General features: G+C 49.4%; 1 protein-coding gene across 5 annotated transcripts; it reads left to right on the top strand.

Moving 5' to 3' along the window:
• Positions 1 to 18: 18 nt before the first annotated feature.
• Positions 19 to 20,689, top strand: EARS2 (glutamyl-tRNA synthetase 2, mitochondrial). 5 transcript variants are annotated; one of them, XM_029221889.1, is made up of 9 exons: positions 19 to 176; positions 3,169 to 3,324; positions 6,544 to 6,733; positions 9,024 to 9,496; positions 10,638 to 10,746; positions 13,216 to 13,369; positions 13,484 to 13,614; positions 18,152 to 18,287; positions 18,729 to 20,689. In XM_029221889.1, the coding sequence occupies exons 1-9, from the start codon at positions 38 to 40 to the stop codon at positions 18,810 to 18,812; spliced, it is 1,572 nt and encodes a 523-aa protein (XP_029077722.1). In that variant the 5' UTR covers positions 19 to 37; the 3' UTR covers positions 18,813 to 20,689. The 5 variants fall into 5 exon arrangements, with proteins under 5 accessions (XP_029077722.1, XP_029077721.1, XP_029077720.1 ...); XM_029221888.1 differs by having other exon boundaries at positions 13,159 to 13,369; XM_029221887.1 differs by having other exon boundaries at positions 13,216 to 13,614.
• Positions 20,690 to 21,175: the final 486 nt, after the last annotated feature.

The raw sequence follows: 21,175 nt of genomic DNA, 5'->3' as shown, positions 1-21,175 counted from the left end.
ATGCACGGAGAAGCCCACGTGTGCGGTTCCACTCCACATGGCTGTGCTCCTGAAGAGGTTGTTGCATCCCCCGAGGACCCCGGAGGCCTTGGGCCGCCCCCTGGGACGGCGCGAGGCTAGCCTGGGCACTCATGCCGGGCCTGCGGTGCGAGTGCGGTTCGCCCCCAGCCCCACAGGTAACCTTGGCGGACGTGACGCTGCAGGCGGAGGCCCACCGTCTCTTGCCCGCCCCCCGAACGTTCCGAGCGAATCCCTTCCGGTGGAGTCAGACTGGGCGGGTAGTGCGGCCTCATTATACAGAGGCAGAAATAGGTTTACGAGAGGAAATTTTTCACGTTGCCAGGAATTTCGTGTTTATTGTACTGTACCATTTCTTTGGGCCCCTTTTTTCTTTTGTGTATATAGTAAATGTGTATTGAGTACAAAATGTTTTAGGCGCTGGGGTACAGTGGACATGGAGAAAGTAGGGCCCCCGCTCCCAAGAAGCCTACACTGTAGTGGCTGCAACAAACACGTATAAAAATAACTAGTTTTAAACAGTCACGTGTGTCATGCGGAAAATGAAGCAGGGTAGGGGACTGGGGGTTGGGTAGGATGCTCAGGGATGCCTTGCTGAGGAGGTGTCATAAGGGCTGAGAACCAGATAAGAAGGAGCTAGGTATGTGAAACCTATAGAAGGAACCTTCTGGGCAGAGGAAATTGGAGGTACAAAGGCCCTGTGATTAGTATTGGAGCCTAGCAAACCAGAGAGTGAGGCAGGGGCCCACTGTATACCCTAGCGGCGATCTTGTCAGGGCCTCCGCACCAGTTCCCCAAATTCTTTTCTCACCAAGGCGACCTGCTTGCCCTCTTCACACCAAGCGTGCCTCTCATTCTGAACTCCAGAGTCACAGAGCTACCTTTGTGACAAGGTCTCAGCTACACAGAGTGACAGGAATCTTTCTCGGCAGGCAGTATCGTGTAGAGCATGCTTCTCAAACCACCCCCGGTGAAAGGACTCGTTTCTAATTTCCAGTCAATTATGGACTAATACTTCTATAAAATCAATATAAAGAAATTAGTAGAAAAAGGAAACTCGTAAAAGCATACAAAATATGAGACTATTTATTGAATTCAACAGATATAAAGTTATTCTGTCAAATTGGTTGGGAACTGCCAACAGTTTGCAGACAAGCTCTGGTTTGGGTGCCAAGGCCTAGAATTGTCTGGGCCCAAATTTCTGGCTTTGCCACTTCCTGTTTGTGTGGCTTGAGAAAATTATTTAATCTCTCTGAACCTCTTGAGTGTTACCATCTGTCAAACAGGGCTGGTAATAGTACCTGCCTCATGGTTTGAGTTAATGCAACTGAGGCACGGGGTAAGGACTGGTACTCGTGGAAAGCACTTAATAAGCAGAAGGCTCCATTATGATGATTTTAATTCTCCTTTCCTTGCTGATCTGTGGGAAGAGCCCATGTTGGAAAGGCTGTTGACTACAGATAGAAGAATGTAAATCATTATAATAACTAAAATTAATAGGGTACTCTGGTCAACATTTATGCCTCACAGCAACCTTGCAAGGAAGGTTTCTATTTTTTGTTGTTAATCTCTCTAACAAATTAAGAAATTGATGCACACAAAAGTCAAGTAGAGTGTCCAAGGGGTAGCAGAATTTGAATCAAGGTCTATTTGATCTAAAAGGTCTTGCTTTCAACTACAGGACCCCTGTCCTCTATCTTGGGGACCTCTGGTTTTGTGGTGGCCTTGTAACTAGCTGAAGGTCACATACATAATCAGTGTTGAGCTGGAGTCTACCTGACTCCAGAGAAGCATTTCCTATCCCGTGCTGCCTCCTGTACTTGGAGATGCAGACAAGCTCATTGTGGAGACAGGGCCGTAGCCTGGCTGTCGTAGTTTATCTTATGACAGGGCCGAAAGCAAGCTCATCACATGAGATGAATTGTGCCGAAGCACAGCAATAGAGGGCTGCCATTCGCTCAGGCAAAGCAGCGCCGTCTGTCCTGCTGTGGTAGCTTTTATTAAAGCATTATCTATGTTTACATTTTAAGACTTGTTTTCTTAACATTTCAGAAATGCCAAAGCAGCAACATATGTTTCTATTGATTATACAAGCAATAAAGGGCTTTCTTGAAAACATGCCGTGCTTCGTCCTTGAGCGCAAAAGCAGCACAAGTTTCCCACCATTATTTTGATTATACTGAAGTAGCACAAAGACATTTCCTTGCGTTCCCACCATTCTGATTATACTGAAGTAGCACAAGGACATTTCCTTGTGTTCCCACCATTCTGATTATACTGAGGACATCTCATGGATCAGTGCCCAAAGCACTCAATGCTTCTTCGCAGGCCCCCGGTTTGCGGGGGGAGGGGGGCTCAAAGCAATCAGGACTGTTTACAGTTCTGGCTTATTCGCCAGCCCCCAGTTTGCTGGGGGACGGGGCATGGGTCACATCTCCTTTCCATGTTCTCAGTTATTCCACTACACCTGGCCCAAAGAAGGAAGGGTAAGGGGGGAAATGACAACCCTGGGAAAACTGTTCACTTTAACTTTTCAGTCAGGAATGATGAAAAAGTAAAATATTAAGAGTTTAAACTTGGGTGAAGAGAAATACAGTGGCATCAAATATTACTTTCGGTTAGTATCTAAAGCCAGCACTTAAAGTGTCAAGTAGACAAAATTTAAAATGTATGATGAGGATAGTCATGTACAGTGCATAGAGGGTATGGGCAAAATGTAATCTTACAGTACTTTTAATTAGTAATTAATTTTTTTTTTTTGTCCAAGGACTTCATTGAATTTGCATAAGTTAGATGCACGTGTGATGTGGCTTCACTGAATAACTGTCTGCTTCTCCTTTGGGTGAAACTTGGCCTTAAGGCAAATGTCAAAGTAGAATGATGGGTGCAGTTGGGGAGATTTGGAGCCATTTTACCCAATGACATGCTCCAAAACTTCAGTGTTCTTCCACTTCCAGGATGAGGGTAAATGAGTCAACCAGCCCAGTCCTCTTCTGTGGCAACCTGCCTGCCTGGGTGCCTGACGGGGAGATGGGACAGGGTAGCGCCATTTCTTAGACTTTGATGTTCCCTGAGACCTTGTGTCACAAGCAGAACTTACTTGCCCGTTGTCTTCCCCATCTTGTCTGAGCTGTTCTCTTCTTCCGCCAGGCTTCTTGCACCTGGGCGGCCTCCGCACTGCCTTGTACAACTACATCTTTGCCAAGAAGCACGGAGGGAGCTTCATCCTGAGGCTGGAGGACACGGATCAGACCCGCCTTGTGCCTGGGGCAGCGGACAATATAGAGGACATGCTGGAGTGGGCAGGTGAGGCTGGCTGGGAGAGGCCCCTTCTTCAAGGAAGGAGCAGGGAGCAGGAAAAGGAGCCTGAAGGTTTTCTCACATGGCCCAGGGTGGAGAACGCGGAGTCCCTGGAGGAATGAGTACATTTGTGCTGCCTGGGGTGGCAGGTTCCACCTGGAAAGATGCTGAAGTTCCTGGGGCAGGGCAGAATAAAAAGCTCCAAGGCTGTTTTGAGATTCTTGTTTTTCTCTCAGAATCTCACTTCCTACTGGGAGCGGGCAGGAAACACAGGCCAAGTGGAAGATGGACCGGGAATCTCCAGGGGTGTGGTAAGCCCGAGAAAGCGCCAGCCCAGTTGATGTGGGACTCCTGGCCCAGCTTGTCAAATCTTCTGATTTCCGGGAGGAGCCGGAACTCTGGGGTTTTTTTTGTTTTTGTTTTTGATGACTACTTCCCATTGTTAAATCTGAGCTCAGATTTTTTTTTTTTTTAAAACCACATTGTACGAGCCAAACAAAACACATGCAGCTTCTTAAGTCAGTCTCTTTAAGGGAAGTTTAGCCCTGAGGCCAGCTCAGCTCAGGGAGGACAAGGAGGAGTGTATTTGTGTTCCCCAGGTCAGTAGCTGCCTTCCTGTCGGAACAGGTATGACTATTTAAGCTCGCCAAGGGAAAATGCCAAAAACACCAAGTCTGTCTTGACGTGTGTATTCTAGTCTCAGGTAAATCATTAACTAAATTTTGGGTTCCTGAAGGGCAAAAACTGATTTCATTTCTGTCCTCTACCATAGAAACTTGTAGCAGAAACTCAGTTGAGATTAGTTGAATAAAAGAATTCATGCACCAAAGTCACTTACTGTGGTCCAGGTAGTGATAGTGTTCAAGTATGGAACCAAGACCCTGCACTCAGTAAGTAGGGGAAGACAGATAAATAACAGGTGAATTCATTCTTACTACAATATTAAGTGATGATAAGTGATGTGGAGGGAAGGGTAGCAGGCGAGGAAACCAGCAGGGAGCAGGTCTTGGAGATGGGGGGGGGACTTCCCCAGGGAGGGGACGGTAGAGCAGAGAGTTGCACAAAGTGAGGGGCCAGCCCTCTGGTTACCTAGGGGGAGAATGCTCAAAGCAGTGGGAATAGCAGATGCAAAGGCCCTGTGGAAGCTTAGTGCTGGATGTATTTGAGGAGCAGCAAGGAAGCCAGTGTGGCCCAAGCACGGTGAGGTAAGCAGAGGACCTGGAGACGTGAGGACAGGGAGGTTGGCAGGAGCCCGTGATTGGCCACGTGGCGTGGAGCACCTGCTACACCGTGCTAGGCACGAGGGTACCGTGATGAGCAAGACTGCCTGATGTGTCCTGCCCCGAGGAGCCCCCAGCTCGGCACAACGGTGTGAGCCTTCTGGTGAGGCAGAGGGCAGGGATCCACACCCCAGGTGGCTCAGTTCTGGAGCTTCTTGCTTTGGGCATCGGTATGTAATTTACATAGGATGAAATTTACCATCTCAAAGTGGTCTTTAGTATATTCACTGAGTTGTATATCCACCAGCACTCTCTAATTCCAGAACATTTCCATCACCCCAAAACGAAACCCTGCACCAGACACTCCCTATTCCTTCTTCCCTCCTGCCGCTGGCAATCACTAACCTACTTTCTGTCTCTGTGGTGTGCCTATTTGCGACATTTCATTTTATGTCTGGCTTACACTTAGCATAAGGTTCGTGTATGTTGTAGCATGAATTGGTTCTTCTTTCCCATTTATGCCGAACAATATTCATTTTATGGAAATAACACTTTTTACTTATCCATTCGTCAGTGATTGGGCATTTGGATTGTTTCTACTTTTTGGTTATGATGAGTAAAACTACCATGAACATTTACATACTATTTTTTATGTGAATCTGTTTTCAGTTTTCCTAGTGGAGTCTCTCTTAAACCCTGCAGCATTCCAAATGCTGGACACGTTAAGGGTAGATCAGGAAGGAGCCCCAGATGCACCTAACCACCGCCCCCCTTCTCTGACAAATGAAGAAATACCAATACCAACAGTACCAACAATGGTCACAGCCAGGACCTGCTGAGCACCGAGATGTGCCAGGCAAAGCGCCAAACCCTTCCCGTAGGCCGTCCCATTCCAGCCTCGTGATGACCCTCAGCAGAAAGTAAATGTTTGTTTCCTTCTTTTGTAAAGGAGGAAATGGAGGCTCTGGTAGGTGTCTTGCCTGGCCTCAGAGCTGGCCAGTGCACTTGAACCCAGGCCCCTCAGCCTCCAGAGTCTGTGGGACGTCGGGTGTGCAGGGTTAGCCCTGTCCTCTTCCTAATTTGTTTGAAAGCCATTTCAGGGCAGAAACGCCGTCATCCAGCTCTTCTGTGTCCACCCTACCTCTCCCGGAAGTGTTTATAAGTTAAATCTATCCTTTGTGACCTGAGGAAACCAGACCTGGGGTTGGCGGTTCGCTTATAATAGGTCACATTTAATCTAACAGCGTATGTTGCAGCTGTTCTACACGAAGCCATTGCACTAAGTACTGTGTAAGCACTGGTGCGTTTACGTCTCGGTCACTCTGCACAGTAGACTCTCAGCTCCACTTTTCAGAGAAGGAAACCGAGGCTTAGAAAGGCTAAGGAATGCAAGAGGCAGTCCAAGTGGTTAAGAATGCGGACTTGGGGCCAGCTAGCCTGGCTTTCGTCCTTGGCCAGGTGACGTAACACAGCCCCTCTATACCCCCATGTCCTCCTTACTGAACGGGGGTAATAACGGCCCCTACTGGGTGGGGTGGTTTTGAGCTTTAACAGCGATCACAAAACATAAAAGCAGCCTGGAAGGTGCATGGCACTATCCCTCGTGACAGCCAGTCAGGGGCAGGGCCAGGAGCCCAGCCGGGCTGAGTGGGCTGTCCCTGAACCACGCTTCTTCTCCCAAGTCCCCTGTTCCAGACCTGCTGGCTTCTCCCTCCCCAGGGCAAGGATGGAGGGAGAGGACATGCCTGTAAGAGCATGGACCGTGGAACCAGTGCACCTCCATCCGACTCCTTATCCACCAGCCACATGACCTTGAGCGTTAACCTCTCTGTGCTTTAACTCTTCATCTGGAAAAGGGAAATCATAAGAGCAACAGGCTCATGGATTGTCAGGAGGGTTAGAAGCGTTGCTATATGTGTAAAGCGCTTATAACAGTGCCTGGGAACCAGTGTCTTGTGCATCGCAGTTATTACCGTTTGGTGATTATTCCCTGCCTGTGTTGTAGGCATCCCCCCTGACGAGAGCCCCCGCCGGGGAGGTCCTGCAGGGCCCTACCTGCAGTCTCAGCGACTTGCGCTCTACGCCCAGGCCACCGAAGCTTTGCTGAAGAGCGGCGCTGCGTACCCGTGTTTCTGCTCACCCCAGCGGCTGGAGCTCCTGAAGAGGGAGGCCCTAAGGAACCACCAGACACCCCGGTGAGAGCCCCAGCCTGTCACGGGTGCCTCCCCAGGGGTGGATGTGTTCGTTAGCTCTTGCTGTGTAACAGATTATCCCCAACTGGCTTATCTCAGGGTTTCTGTGGGTCAGGTTTGGGCACAGCTTAGCTGGCTCCTTTGGCTCAGGGTTGCTCTCAAAGCTGCATCAAGGTCTTGGCCAGGCTTGCAGTTACCTCGAGGCTGGACTCTCAAAGGATCTGCCTCCATGCCTCTCCGAGGCTGTTGCCTGGAGGCATCTGTTCCAAGCCATGTGGGCCTCTCCACAGGGCAGCTCACAGCTTGGCAGCTGGCTTTCCTCAGGGCAAGCCAGGGAGAAGGCAGGGGAGAGCGAGGAAGGTGGAAGCTACAGCTTCTGCATAACCTAATCAGGGAAGTGACATCTCACGGCTGTGTCGTGCTCTGTGCATCAGAAGGAAGTCACTAGGCCCAGCCCACGCTCAAGGGCAGGGAGGACACGGGGAAAAACACCGTGAGGCAGGGATCATTCTCTTCTTCCCCGCTCAAATGGTAGCCCACAAGACACATGTCATGCAGTTTCCAGATCCCACTTACAGTCTTGAGGATCGGTCTGTATGAGTCCATAAATTTTCCTCTGCTTGCGTAGTATTCCATCACAGGGCTGTATCATCACTCACTTGATCAGGTCCTTTCTAATGAACATTTATGTTATCTCTAATCTTCTGTTACTAAAAAAAGGGAGCGGTGATGAATAATGTTGACGTACATCATTTGGCACATGTGCAATGTGTTTGTTGGATTACCTCCCTAGATTTGGAATTGCAGGTCAATTTATAGCTTTGATAGATGCTGTCTAGAGGCACTCTACTAGCTTGTACTCCCATCAGCATCATAACATTCAAGTTCCAGTTTCAGTGAACTATTTGGACAAGGGCTTGGATGTTCATACAAGGTCGTGCCATCCGCTGCAGCATTGCCTTTTTAATCATAAATGGTCTACTTGCCCATTGACAGAAGATTATTTTTTAAAATTACGATCATGCCCTATCCTGGGTCCATACAGCCATTTATTTATTTATTTTATACATTTATTTATTTTTATAAATGTATTTGTTTATTTTTGGCTGCATTGGGTCTTCTTTGCTACGTGCAGGCTTTCTCTAGTTGTGGCGAGTGGGGGCTACTCTTCATTGCAGTGCGCAGGCTTCTCATTGCAGTGACTTCTCTTGTTGCGGAGCACGGGCTCTAGGCGCATGGGCTCCAGTAGTTGCAGCACACGGGCTCAGTAGTTGTGCCTCGCAGGCTCTAGAGCACAGGCTCAGTAGTTGAGGCACACGGGCTTAGTCGCTCCGCAGCATGTGGGATCTTCCCAGACCGGGGCTCGAACCCGTGTCCCCTGCATTGGCAGGCGGATTCTTAACCACTGCGCCACCAGGGAAGTCCCATACAGCCATTTACGATTGAACATTTAGCTCAGTGTCAAGGATGGTACTTACAAGTGTTGCATTTGTGTATCATTTAGGATGCTTTTGGGAGCAAGTAACAAATACTCTGTTTAAAAGGGACAAACCAGAGCTTCTCAACTTCAATGTGCAGAAGAATCACCTGAGGGTCTAGTTAACGGGAAGCTTCTGATTTAGCAGGTCCAGGGTGGGTCCAGCAGGTCCTGAGACGCCGCATTTCTGACAAGCTCCCAGGTGAGGCTGACGCTGGAGGTCCACAGACCACACTTTGAGTAGCCAAAGCATAAACCACATAGACATTCATCTTCTCCTTCTGCAGAAGTCTGCAGGTGGGTGACTCCAGGATGAAGCCAGCAGCTTTGAGAAGGCGGGACTCTATTCTGGCCTGTTGCTGCGTCCCTTGCTGCCCCCCTCCCCCGTCAGTTACAAGTGGCTGCAGCACCTTGTGGCTCGCCCTCCTCTCACTTAGAAAATCTTTGCCAGAACCTTCATCCTCCGCTACCCCACAAGCATACTTTTTTTTGAATCTCAGTGATGGGTCAATGCTTTAGGGGAATGAGATTGCCTGCTTGGCAAAATCAGTCATGATTCACCCCCTTGGGTGACATTTGACGTTTCCTCATTAGCAAGGAAGAAGGGAAACAGGCTTGTGACTGCTGTGCTATGTTATCTCACTTAGTTCTCCCACGCAATAACCTTATTATCCCCATTCAAGACTGAGGAGACAGCTGTAAGAGGTAAATGACTTGCCCAAGGTCATACAGTTATCAGAGGCAAAGGTAGGGCTCACGCCCGTCACCACTACTCTTAGTAACTCTTAGTCACCGTGCTGCTCTGCTTCCCAACAGGTATGACAATCGGTGCCGGAGCCTGAGCGAGGCGCAGGTGGCCCAGAAGCTGGCCAAAGACCCCAAGCCTCCCATCCGCTTCCACCTGGAGGGGGAGGCGCCAGCCTTCCAGGACTTGGTGTACGGCTGGAATCGGCATGAGGTGGCCAGTGTGGAGGGGGACCCAGTCATCCTGAAGAGCGACGGCTTCCCCACCTACCACCTGGCCTGCGTGGTGGACGACCACCACATGGGCATCAGCCACGTGCTGCGGGGCTCCGAGTGGCTGGTCTCCACCTCCAAGCATCTGCTCCTCTACCAGGCCCTGGGCTGGCAGCCCCCGCGCTTTGCCCACCTGCCCCTGCTCCTCAACAGGGATGGCAGCAAACTGTCCAAGAGGCAAGGGGACATCTTCCTGGAGCATTTTGCTGCTGCCGGCTTCCTGCCAGATGCCTTGCTCGATATCATCACCAGCTGCGGCTCAGGGTTTGCAGGTACCCACTCCCCAAGAGGTCCTGGTGGGACCATAGCACTGAAGAGCCAGGGCCTTGGGTCAGGCCGCCTGGCCTTCAGTCCCAGCTGTGCCGCCCACTGGCTGTGTGATCTTATACATGTTCCTTCTCTTATTTGACAAGTGTTTATTGAGCCAGACAGCGTGTTACGTGCTGGGGCTACAATGGTGAACAAGGTAGATGTAATCCCTGTCCTCAAGGATCTTATGATCTGTGAGCCTCGGTTGCCTCATCTGTAGAATGGGCTAAGTGTCTACCTTACAGGGTTAAGTTAGGGTTCACTGAGCTCCTGACTATGAGGCACCAGCACAGTATCTGCCACACAACAGCACAAAAATTACAGATCCTGTGATTATTGTAATTACATTATTAGTAGAAGTACAATTTGGTACTCTGACAGTATTACTAGGGTTACTATGACCCTAGTTTATTCCAAGCTGACCAAAGACTTAGGGCCCACATCTTGATGATGCACAAAATAGGATGACCTTTTGGAGGGGGGACGATTTCTGAAAATGTGGCCATAGTCTGCTTCCTGCTTTTTCTGCTCGTATCTCATTTAAACCTTAAAATATCCTTGAGGGGTATTTATTATTCCGACTGTTTGTTAGAAGCTTGTGAGGCTCAGAGAGATTGAGTAACTTGCCGAAGTCACACAGCTAGTGAGGGCTGTGGCAGAGGCTCAAGCCTAACCAGGATGCCCACTGACTGTGTGAGATGGGGCCACCGCTCGTGAGAAGCAGCTCGTGGCTAGCAGCTCGTGGCTCAGCTCTTCTCACTCTGGCTGCACTTTGGAATCCACCAGGAAGCTTGTGAAATACAGTCCTGCTCAGACCCCATCCAAAACCAGTCGAGTCAGGATCCCTGGGGCGCAGCCAGGCAGTGAGCAGGCTCTTCTTGCAGCTCGTGTCTTTGAGGGCCATGAGGGTTGATTTAGCCGGATTGTTTTCAAGCTTTTTGTTCTTTAGTGACAGAACCCTTTCTGCAAATGAAAGCTCACTCGGGCCCTTGGTATGTAAAATAACTAGAAGTTGAATCTGTTTGGGTAGCCTCCCTTGTGATTGAAAGTGGAATGGCAGGGTGGGGGGTGGGTGCTGAGCAGCTGGGCCTGCCTCACTTGCAGAGAACCAGATGGGCAGGACCTTGCCAGAGCTGATCACACAGTTTGACCTGACCCGGGTCACCTGCCACTCGGCCCTGCTGGACCTGGAGAAGCTCCCAGAATTCAACAGGTGAGCGGGGAATCTGGAGCACCCCCAGGAGAAAAGGGCTCACCGACTGATGCTGGTCCCCACGGTGGAAGGTCTAGTGGGCTCTGGAGTCACACACACTTGATTTTGACTATGGGCTCAGGTGTCTAGTGCCATGTGACCACCAGTAAGTCACCTGACCTCCTCAAGCCTCTGTTTTCTCTAAAACGTTTTCTCACCATAGGCGATTGTTCAGTTAAATTAAGCCTCAAACTATTTTGCACGTAGAAAGTGCTCAGTAAAATGGCAGGTACGGTTTTTGTAGTCACCATTATTCCTGCTCAGCCCCTCCCCCACCCAGCCAACACAGTAACTGAGTGCTGTCTCATGGCGTCTGTTTTACATTTCAAGTAGTTCTTTCCTGCGAAACCTCCAGCCACAGTTACAGTTCGGATCACTGTTGCCACGTCTCAGGCTAAGGGCATTAGAGGGAAAGCCAGAGGACAGGTCCGTACTTAAGGGCCAGGGACTCTTTGATGTCTTCTCTTGAGCCTTGGTTTGGGGGCAGGCTCTTCTCGGTGCTTTGTGGCATGAGCCCAGGGGATTCACATCGACTGTGGGTGTGTCAAGGATGTTACTTCATGTACTTCCCGCATCAGACCTAAGGTCAGTTGTATGATTTTGCTCTAGTGTGTATACGAGGAGAGCAAGATGTCAGGAAGTTGAATAACCAGCCCAAGTTCAAGTTCACACAGTAATGGTGGGCATCTTTTTTTAAATTATTATTATTTATTTATTTTTGGCTGTGTTGGGTCTTCGTTGCGGTGCGCAGGCTTCTCATTGCGGTGGCTTCTTGTTGTGGAGCACGGGCTCTAGGTGCATGAGCTTCAGTAGTTGTGGCACACGGGCTCAGTAGTCGCGGCTCACGGGCTCTAGAGCACAGGCTCAGTAGTTGTGGCACACGGGCTTAGTTGCTCCACGGCATGTGGGATCTTCCCGAGATCGAACAGGGATCGACAGGGATCGAACTCCTGTCCCCTGCGTTGGCGGGCAGATTCTTAAGCACTGTGAGTGGGCATCTCTTGAGTGGGGCATTCAGGAGCAAACAGCGTGCACATTGAATGCAGCCTGTTCTCTACCTTTCTTATCATGGAGAAAGCGATATCCCTGGGAGAAATGGAGTCGGAACAGGGGAGATACTTTGTGACCCATTCCAGTCCTCCACAAAGCATGAGGGGGAGCCAGAGGGAGATGGCAGTGGGCTTTTGCTTGGGATAGATGCCCTCGGTTTTTGTGCAGCCGAATCTGTTCTCTTTAGTTGTTTCTGTAATCAAGCCACTGCTATGATTATTTCAGTAACAGTTGTAAAGATAGTAGTTGTCATAGCAGTGCTAGTGGTGTGGTGGAGGTAGTGATGGTAACTAACATTTATCTAGCACTCACTACGTCCCAGGCCGTGGCCTATCTCAAGCCTGATTTCTTTCTTCCCACTGTCTCATCTAACTACTAAGGAGGTCCTAGAAACAGTTTCAGTACAAATTTCATGTGATTTCTCTTCATGCGTTTTAGAAAGTGATGGTTTTGGGCCAGTGAGTGCTCCAGATTGCTTCCCAGACGGTCTCATCCTTCCACCCTCTGTTCAGACTCCCTGCCCGTCTCCAACTGCCGGGTGTGGCAGTAACACAGGCCTGGTACTCAGCGCTTTACAGACAGCTCCTTGTTTACTCTGCCCAGCGCCCTGTGAGGGAGGCCCCGTTGTTCCCACAGTAACAGACGAGCACCCTGAGCTCCGAACGGTTGTGTAACTTGCTGCAGACATCTGGCAAAGCTGGCTTCACCCACAGGCCTGTGCAGTCTCAGAGCCCATGAGATGATCACGAGTCCTTTGCTTCCTGCCTTTCTTCTACATCAGGGACAGGGGGCCAAGCACCTACAGAATGGCCCTCGGCCCCTCGCTGCTTGCTCTCTTGGGTCCCTCCAGTCGTGCTGGGGACAGGGTGAGGGCAGCCCAGAGACAGGACTGACAGGGCCTGGTTTGAGGCTTGGAGTCTTAGAGGCTTTGCTGCTTCTGAAGGAGGGAACAAGGCGGTTAGAAGAATTCTGAAAAGGGAAAGATTTGACCTGACAGGAAAACTTGAGCTTTTTAACTGTGAGCTGTGAATTCAGAGAACTGTGCCATCTGGACATGGCTTTGAATCCTAGAAATCCATATTCTCGACCTCTGCCCTTTTGCTCCAGAGCCCCACGCTTTAAACTCTGCGAGGAGGCAGGCACCGCCAGGTTCTGCTTTGTAAACTCAGGTGCCTGTTGAGGCCAGGCAGGTAGCTCAGAGGAGGGTGGCGGGCCATGTGAGAGGCCCTGGGGAGCAGAGGGACGGGCAGACCTTCGGCACCCTCCTCTGTGCTCCAGCTGGAAGATGTCATTCTTCAAACCCCACCCACTCCACTGGGGAAGAGGGTTGTCTAGGCTGGAGATGCCCGTGGCAGGACGGTCCCTTGGCTTCCCCGGCAGGCTGCACCTCCGCCGGCTGGTGAGCGATAAGACCCAGAGACGCCAGCTGGTGGGGAAGCTACAGGCTCTCGTGGAGGAGGCATTCGGGAGCCAGCTGCAAGACAGGAATGTGCTGGACGCAGCCTATGTGGAGAGGATCATCCTGCTGAGACAGGTGTGGTGTCGGGAGCTTGGGGGGTACCCAGGGAGCGGGTGGCGCCCCACTCCTCCCCCTCCCGCTGCGTCAGAGCCCCATCCCAGGGCGTTCAGTGACCGCCTCTTCCCCCAGGGTCACATTTGCCACCTGCAGGATTTGGTCTCCCCAGTGCACTCCTACCTGTGGACTCGCCCTGCTGTGAGTCGAGCGCAGCTGGGTGCCGTCTCGGAGAAGGTGGACATCATTGCCAAGCGTGTGCTGGGGTGAGTGTCCGCAGGCTGAGTTCAGGGTTCTGCACCTCCCTTCCCTCTCTCCCCACCAGGGCCCCCTTCACTCCAGGGCTCGGCTGTCAGGCCTGCAGTACAGCCCCAGAGCTAGCGAGAGGTTCTCGGTGAGACGATCACTCACGGCGCTCTCGGCGGAAGGGCTGACCCTGAGGAGCCCAGGCTCTCCCGGGAAGAGCCGGTGGTCTGGCGCTGGGATCGGACCCACCTGGGTTCCGTTCCCGCCCCACCCCTCGCTGGCCCAGTTAGTTCACTTGCCCAGGGGGCTTCGATTTGTCCAAGTGACTGCACGTCCTTGAGCTTCCATTTCCTCACCTATTGGGTGGAGATGATACCAGGTCTTATTTTAACAGTAGCAGAACTCTCCAGATTACGAGGGCACAAAGTGCAACCAAAACAGGCTTAAGCAAGGGGGGGAATGATTGGTGTACGTAATTGCAGAGGCTAGGAGAAGAGCCAACTTGAGGTCCAGCTTAAAGCTGGGGCCAAAAATATGGCACCAAGACCTAATTTCTCCCTCTGCCCCTTTGACTTTCTCCCCCACACTCCTCCACGCCCGCTACTCCTTCTGCAGGGGTTCTGTATCGGGTAGATGGAGCGTGGGATGCTCTACCAGACAAGACAAGCGCCTTTCTCCCTTACCTGCGTCCAGAGCAGGCAGTTTGGGCTGAAGAGCTTTCTCCACATCTCCAGGGTCCTGTCATCCCTGGGTTTTGCTCTTGTCCCCATGGTCCGTGGTGGCTCACAATTCAGCCAGAGGAGGAAGGAGGGAAGGGAGAGGGGGATGGGATACTCCTCCCCCTTAGGGACTTGACTTAAAAGTGACAAACTCGTTTCCACCCGCATCCCACTGGCCCGAACGCCTGTCTTACGGCCACTCCAAGCTACAAGGGAGTCTGGAAAATGTAGTTTTTACCTTGGGGACCAGGTGCCCAGCTGAAAATTGTGTCAGTACACATGAGAGGGAGAAAGGATACCAGGGGTCAGAAGCAGCCTCTCTCACAGTCTCCACTGTAGTGGTTAAGATAGCAAAACCTTAGCTTCCGGCTCCAGCTGTGTCCTGAGATTCACTCTGATGGGGCCTGATTGGCCTGGTTTTTCTGTCTCCGAACTAGTCACTGAGGCCTGGAGAAGGTGATGTGCTGACTGGCTTAGGTTAGGTCATACGTGGGACCCTGAGTGGACCCCCCCCCACCCCCACCCAGCCAAAGCACATGGGCTGAGGATGGAGCCGGGTAGTTCCACAGGGAGAGTTAGGGCCTGTGGAGAGAGTTATAAAGATTAAATTAGATAATAATAGCAAACACTCGTGTGGGTTTGCTTACACATGTGCCTACAGCATGCTGTGTTATATATCATATACATTAGATGTGTACAGGGATACGTGTGCATGCTATGTGTGTGTGTGTACACTTGAAATCAGAGCAACCTAATAAAGGAACTCCTGTTAGCCCCATTTTAACAGGTGAGGAAATCAAGGCACAAAGAGGTTAAGTAACTTGTGTAAAATAATACAGCTAGTAAATCGAAGGAGCAGGGATTGAGACTGAAGCTGGCTGGGGCGAGAGACCGTATGTCCAATCATATTCTCTATTGCTTATCTTTGGTGTAAAGTACTTGGACAGCCCCTGATCACAAGCAGCCATCACAAGTCTTCCCTCCTACTCAGCACCCAACAGAAAGGCAGTCCCAAACAGCAGTTTCCTTTGTGAAATGTCTGTGTATTCAAGGAAATGTGTATACAGCTCCATTCTTCCAATTTTTTGAATTTAAAACTTAATTGTTATTAATACATTCAAACCTCTTGAACCTCTAGGTTTAAAACCTAGAAATTATTTTGAAAGGTATATATCAGGAGTCCCATTTTTAATCCTTGTCCCCTGTCTGCCCCGTTCCAGAACCCTCTCTGGATGTTACTACTATTCATAATTATATCTAAATAACCCTTAGTTTTCAGCTTTTTTACACAAAAGGTACAATACAGGGAATTCTCTGGTGGTCCAGTGGTTAGGACTCAGTGCTGTCACTGCCTAGGGCCTGGGTTCAGGCCCTGGGCAACTAAGATCCTGCAAGCCGAGCAGTGTGGCCAAAAAAATACGATATGATAACACTGTTGTCTTTGGGTGGGATTTTTGTTTTATTTTTATTTTTTTAGTGACGTATAGTTGATTTATAATGTATTAGTTTCAAATGTACAACATAGTGATTCAGTATTTTTATAGATTATACTTCATTTAAAGTTTACAAAATAATGGCTGTATTTCCCTAAGTATCTTTATGTGTTTTTTTTGCTTGTTTGTCTGTTTGTTTTTCCCTTAACAATTTATCTTTAGATCTGTCCAGGGCTTAGAAGAGCATCCTCATTCTTTTCTTGGCTACAGCTATTCCCTTTTTATACCACTTTACCATGATTTATATAATTCATCTCCTATTGATGGACATTTGGATTGCTTCCAAATTTTGCAGTTACAATCACAGTGAGTAACCTTGAATAGACATCATTAAGCACCCTTACAAGTAAATCTCCAGGATAAATTCCCAAGAGGTATTATTAGTAATAATACTCCCTTAATTTAAGACATTCCACACGAGGCTGTTAGTTCTAGTTCACTGGGCTAATGTCTTACCTCCCCACCCCTGCCATGGGATTAGATTTTAGAGACCCTCTGGGGCTCCCACTGAAGGCAGGAAAGCTGATGCCCAAATATTTAGAAGCTGCCGGATCTCTGGAAGTCCCTCTGTGCCCACACCAAGGCCTGGACCAGCTCTAACATGCCCTGGCTGCCAGTGTTGGCTGCCTTGGGCCTGTCACTCTCACCAGCTCCTTGGCAGCCTGCTTCCCCACAGTGACATTGAGGAGTGTGTTTGGTTTTTTCCCACATTACATTTTTGGGTTTTTTTGAAGTATAGTTGGCTTACAATGTGTTAATTTCTGCTGTATAGCAAAGTGATTCAGTTATACATATTCCTTTCCATAGTCTTTTCCATTATGGTTTATCACAGGATATTGACTATAGTTTCCTGTGCTCCTGTGTTGTTTATCCATTTTATATATAATGGTTTGCATCTGCTAGTCCTAAACTCCCAATCCTTCCCTCCCCCCACCCCGCCCACCCTTGGCAACCACAGGTCTGTTCTCTATGTCTGTGAGTCTGTTTCTGGTTCGTAGATACGTTCATTTGTGTCATATTTTAGATTCCACATATAAGTGATATCATATGGTATTTGTCTCTTTCTGAGACTTTCTTCACTTCGTATGATAATCTCTAGGTCCATCCATGTTGCTGCAAACCACATTACATTTCATATTTTCAATATTTCCTCTTCTCCATTTCATAAATAGCAGCAATCATGTGGTCCGGTTTTAAGATGCAACAAGAATGATTATGTTTCTCAGATTGAAACTGAATTGCTCAACTACTGGAGTGAGTAAGGAAATCTGCACTAAAAGGCTTTTTGTTTCAATTCCTCATGAACCCAGTCCCTGAGCCGGTAGCCCTCCATCCTGAGCTGATGTGGGGAATGGAGTGTCTGGGCCCTTTCGGGAGCAGGTGGTGTCAGAGGTGGCGTCGAGGATCGTCTGCACTAGTGAAGATCTCCAGCCTCGGTCCCTCTTCCGTGTGGAATGACTCCCCCTGCCCTGCTCCCGTCTCTTGCTCTAACTCAGAATCAGGGCTGGGACGAAGTTTTTGCAAGTCGTGCTCTGACTAATTGGGGACTTTCTCTTGAGCTCAAACATGCTTTGGGGAGAGGGTCTCAGCTGGACTGCCAGGAAAGTGGGGAATGGTTGCTGGCCTGTTGTAGTTCCTTAAGTGTTTCATTTGTGGGCAAAGAATGGTTGTAGCAAGTTGGCGGCAGGGACATTACTGGAGCTGGGGTCTCCTGATTTCCTTCTTTCTGCTCTTCTCTGCTACATCCCCCAGAAGTCTTGAAGCTGTGTTTCAGATCATTTCCCAGAGGGCTTCATTCTTCCATCCTATGTGTAACCCAATCCTAAGTTTCTTTTTAGATCCTCTTGCAATGTCTCTGAGCTCTTGGATTAATAAATATTAGCTCATATTTAACTTTTTATTGAAATATAAGAGCTCATACTTTCAAGTACTTACCATCTGTTCAGGCAATGTACTTAGTGCTTTACAAGTTTTAACTTAGCCCCACCATAGCCCTGTGAGGTGCAGACACTATTATTATTCCCACTTTACAGGTGAGAAAACTGAGGCATGAAGATTACATGGCACAGGTAGTAATCAGTAAATCCTCTTATGGTTTCCTCTTAGTTTCCCTATTTTATGCCCACTTGCTTGGATTCTCTGTGTTTGTAGTCTCTTGGTTGGTGTTTCTTCCGCAGCTAGGATGGGGATGGGGGTAGTAGATATCCGCCACCCCCAAGGCAGGCTTGAACATTGGTTGTGCTGTTAATGTATATTGTAGCTGATGGATGAATCTTCTGAAGTCCTCCTTTCCACCCACTTGCCACTGGCCCATGCTGGCCCCTTATAGACTGGCCCTCTTCTAGGCTTTTAGAAGGACCCGGTATGAGCTTAACTCAGGACATGCTGAACGGAGAACTGAAGAAGCTGTCAGAAGGTCTGGAAGGCACCAAGCACAGTAACGTGATGAAGCTCCTCCGAGTGGCCCTCAGTGGACAGCTGGTGAGGCGGGTGGCTGGACTGTGCCCTGGAGCCCTCATTTATCCACTCAGCTAACATTCACCGGCAGCACTAAGCTCAGTTTGGGGGCTGCAAAGATGAATGGAACATGACCACCCCCCTCATTCAGTCATTCAACAGACAACACTTACTGAGTACCTACCATGTGTAAGCACCATGCTAGGTACAGTGGATACGGTAGTGAGTGAAACACATGTGCTCCCTGCCTTCATGGAGCCGGCGGTTGACTGGGGCTATTGGACCTACCAGCAAGAGCAGGCTTCTGGGACCCATCCTTAGAAATTAAAGCCCGTAAAATGCGAACTCTGCTCCTTGGGATGCAGGCAGCAGTGCTGGGGTTGGCCTAGGGTGTAACTTCTGCAGACCAGGTTTGGGTGTTCATTCCTCAGGCATCAATGCAATGTTTTCTCTTTTTGTTCTTAGCAGGGACCTCCTGTAGCTGAGATGATGTTGTCCTTGGGACCAAAGGAAGTGCGGGAACGAATACAGAAGGTGCTTTCCAGCTAGAGAGAAGGTGTGCAGGACAGCAGAGGTGGCCACAGGAACTGTTCTTGTGGGACCTGCCCTCAGAGGGGAGGAGCAGGGGGCCTGGGGCCCATCGGAAGCTTGTGGAAGGAACCAAGAATGGACACACAACCTCTGGGTGCACAGGTGCATTTATGGCTCCACGCCAGGCCCATCCTTATCAGTTGGCCAGGGTCACCCAGCCCCCCTCACCTCCCTGACGCTGGAAAGGAAGGCCTCACGCATGGTTCTGACACCACAGCACACAGCAGAGGTTAGGAGCTGGCTCACTGAACAGTCGCAGCTCATGTTTTAGTCTGCTCGGGCTGCCAAGAAAAAATATCACAGAATGTGGCTTAAATAACAGAAAATGATTTTCTCACAGTTGTGGAGGCCAGCAGTCCAAGATCAAGGTGTTGGCAGGTTTCATTTCTCCTGAGGCCTCGCTCCTTGGCTTGCAGACGGCTGCCTTTTTGCCCTCTCCTCACAAGGCCTTCCCTCTGTGTGTGCCCTCGGTATCTCTGTTTGTCCAAAGGCCCTCTTAAGAGGACACCAGTGAGATTGGGTTAAGGCCCACCCTCACGGCCCAGTTTGAACTTAATCACTTCTTTAAATGCCCTGTCTGCAAATTTGGTCACATTCTGAGGTACAGAGAGGTTAGGGCTTCACATGTGAGTTTTGAGGGGAACACAACTCAGCCCATGCATAACAGCTTGGCAGCAGCCTGGACTCCTGGGTCCCAGTTCTCGGGCCCAGTTTGACTTTGTTTTTTCGTTTTGTTCTGTTTTTTAATTTATTTATTTTTGGCTGTGTTGGATCTTGGTTGCTGCGCACAGGCTTTCTCTAGTTGCGGTGAGCGGGGGCTACTCTTCGTTGTGGTGCGTGAGCTTCTCATGGCGGTGGCTTCTCTTGTGGAGCACGGGCTCTAGGCACACGGGCTTCAGTAGTTGTGGCACGTGGGCTCAGTAGTTGTGTCATGCAGGCTTAGTTGTTCCATGGCATGTGGGATCTTCCCGGACCAGGGCTCGAATCCGTGTCCCCTGCATTGGCAGGTGGATTCTCAACAACTGTGCCACCAGGGAAGCCCCCAGTTTGAGTCTGGAGCAATGACTGACAAGCTGGGCTGAAGTGGCTTGTTAGACTTTCTTTGGGGCTTATAAGGGAAGAACCCACAAATCTGCCCAGGGGTAACACTTAACGTTTTATACTACTCTTTGTCCTTGGGCTTGGGGCAGCCTGTATCTCCCTTCCCTAAAGGTTGTCTCTTCCTCTTTTCCAGTTCTCCCCCGGTCCTTGTACTGGAGACCTCTACCCTGCCTGCTTTGCATCTTTTTCTTCATATTTGCCTCCTTCTTCCACCCATCATTTGTAAATCACTGTCTGTGGGTTTCTGAAAAGAGATGTTCTTCCTGGAGTAAATAGGAATAGCTGAAGTGGAAGGAGGATGGTGGCCAGCTACAAAGACCCCTACACAGCTACTGGGCTTCCCCTTTGTAGCCCCCAGTTATCGCTACCTCCTGGCATTCACACTGAATAGGGCTGACTTCTGTGTGGTGTGTCATGGCTTCCATGTTGTTCTCTTGGATCCCTTACTCTGTGGGAAGCCAGCTTCCACACTGTGAAGACAGTCAGAGAGACAAGGATCGGAGGCCTTTTGACAACAGCCGTATGAATGGGCCATCTTGGAAGTCAGTCTTCCAGCCCCAGTCAAGTCTTCAGATGACTGCAATGCTGGCTGACATTTGACTGCAGTGTTCTTTTTTTTTTTTTTTTTAATTGGAGTGTAGTTGCTTTATAATATTGTGTTTGTTTCCGCTGTACAGCAAAGTGAATCAGCCACACGTATACATATGTTCCCCTCTTCCTTGGATTTCCTTCCCATTTAGGTCACCACAGAGCATTGAGTATAGAGTTCCCTGTACTATACAGTAGGTTCTCGTTAGTTATCTTGTTTATACATAGTAGTGAATATGTGTCAATCCCAATCTCCCAATCCATCTCACCCCCTCTTCCCCCTTAGTATCTATACGTTTGTTCTCTATGTCTCTGTTTCTGCTTTGCAAATAAGTTCATCTATACCATTTTTCTAGATTCCACATACGTGTTAATATACGATATTTGTTTTTTTTCTTTCTGACTTACTTCACTCTGTATGAAAGTCTCTAGGTCCATCCTCGTCTCTGCAAATGGCACAATTTCGTTCCGTTTTATGGCTGAGTAATATTCCATTGTATATATGTACCACATCTTCTTTAGCCATTCCTCTGTTGATGGACATTTAGGTTGGTTCCATGTCCTGGCTATTGTAAATAGTGCTGACTGCAGCCTTCTTGAAAGATCCTGAGCCAGAACCACTAAGCACAGTT

This window comes from Monodon monoceros, unplaced genomic scaffold, assembly GCF_005190385.1.
Source record: "Monodon monoceros isolate NGI ecotype Baffin Bay Population unplaced genomic scaffold, NGI_Narwhal_1 Super_Scaffold_13, whole genome shotgun sequence".
Classification (NCBI taxonomy): Eukaryota; Metazoa; Chordata; class Mammalia; order Artiodactyla; family Monodontidae; genus Monodon; species Monodon monoceros.
This window is presented reverse-complemented; position numbering and strand designations above follow the sequence as displayed.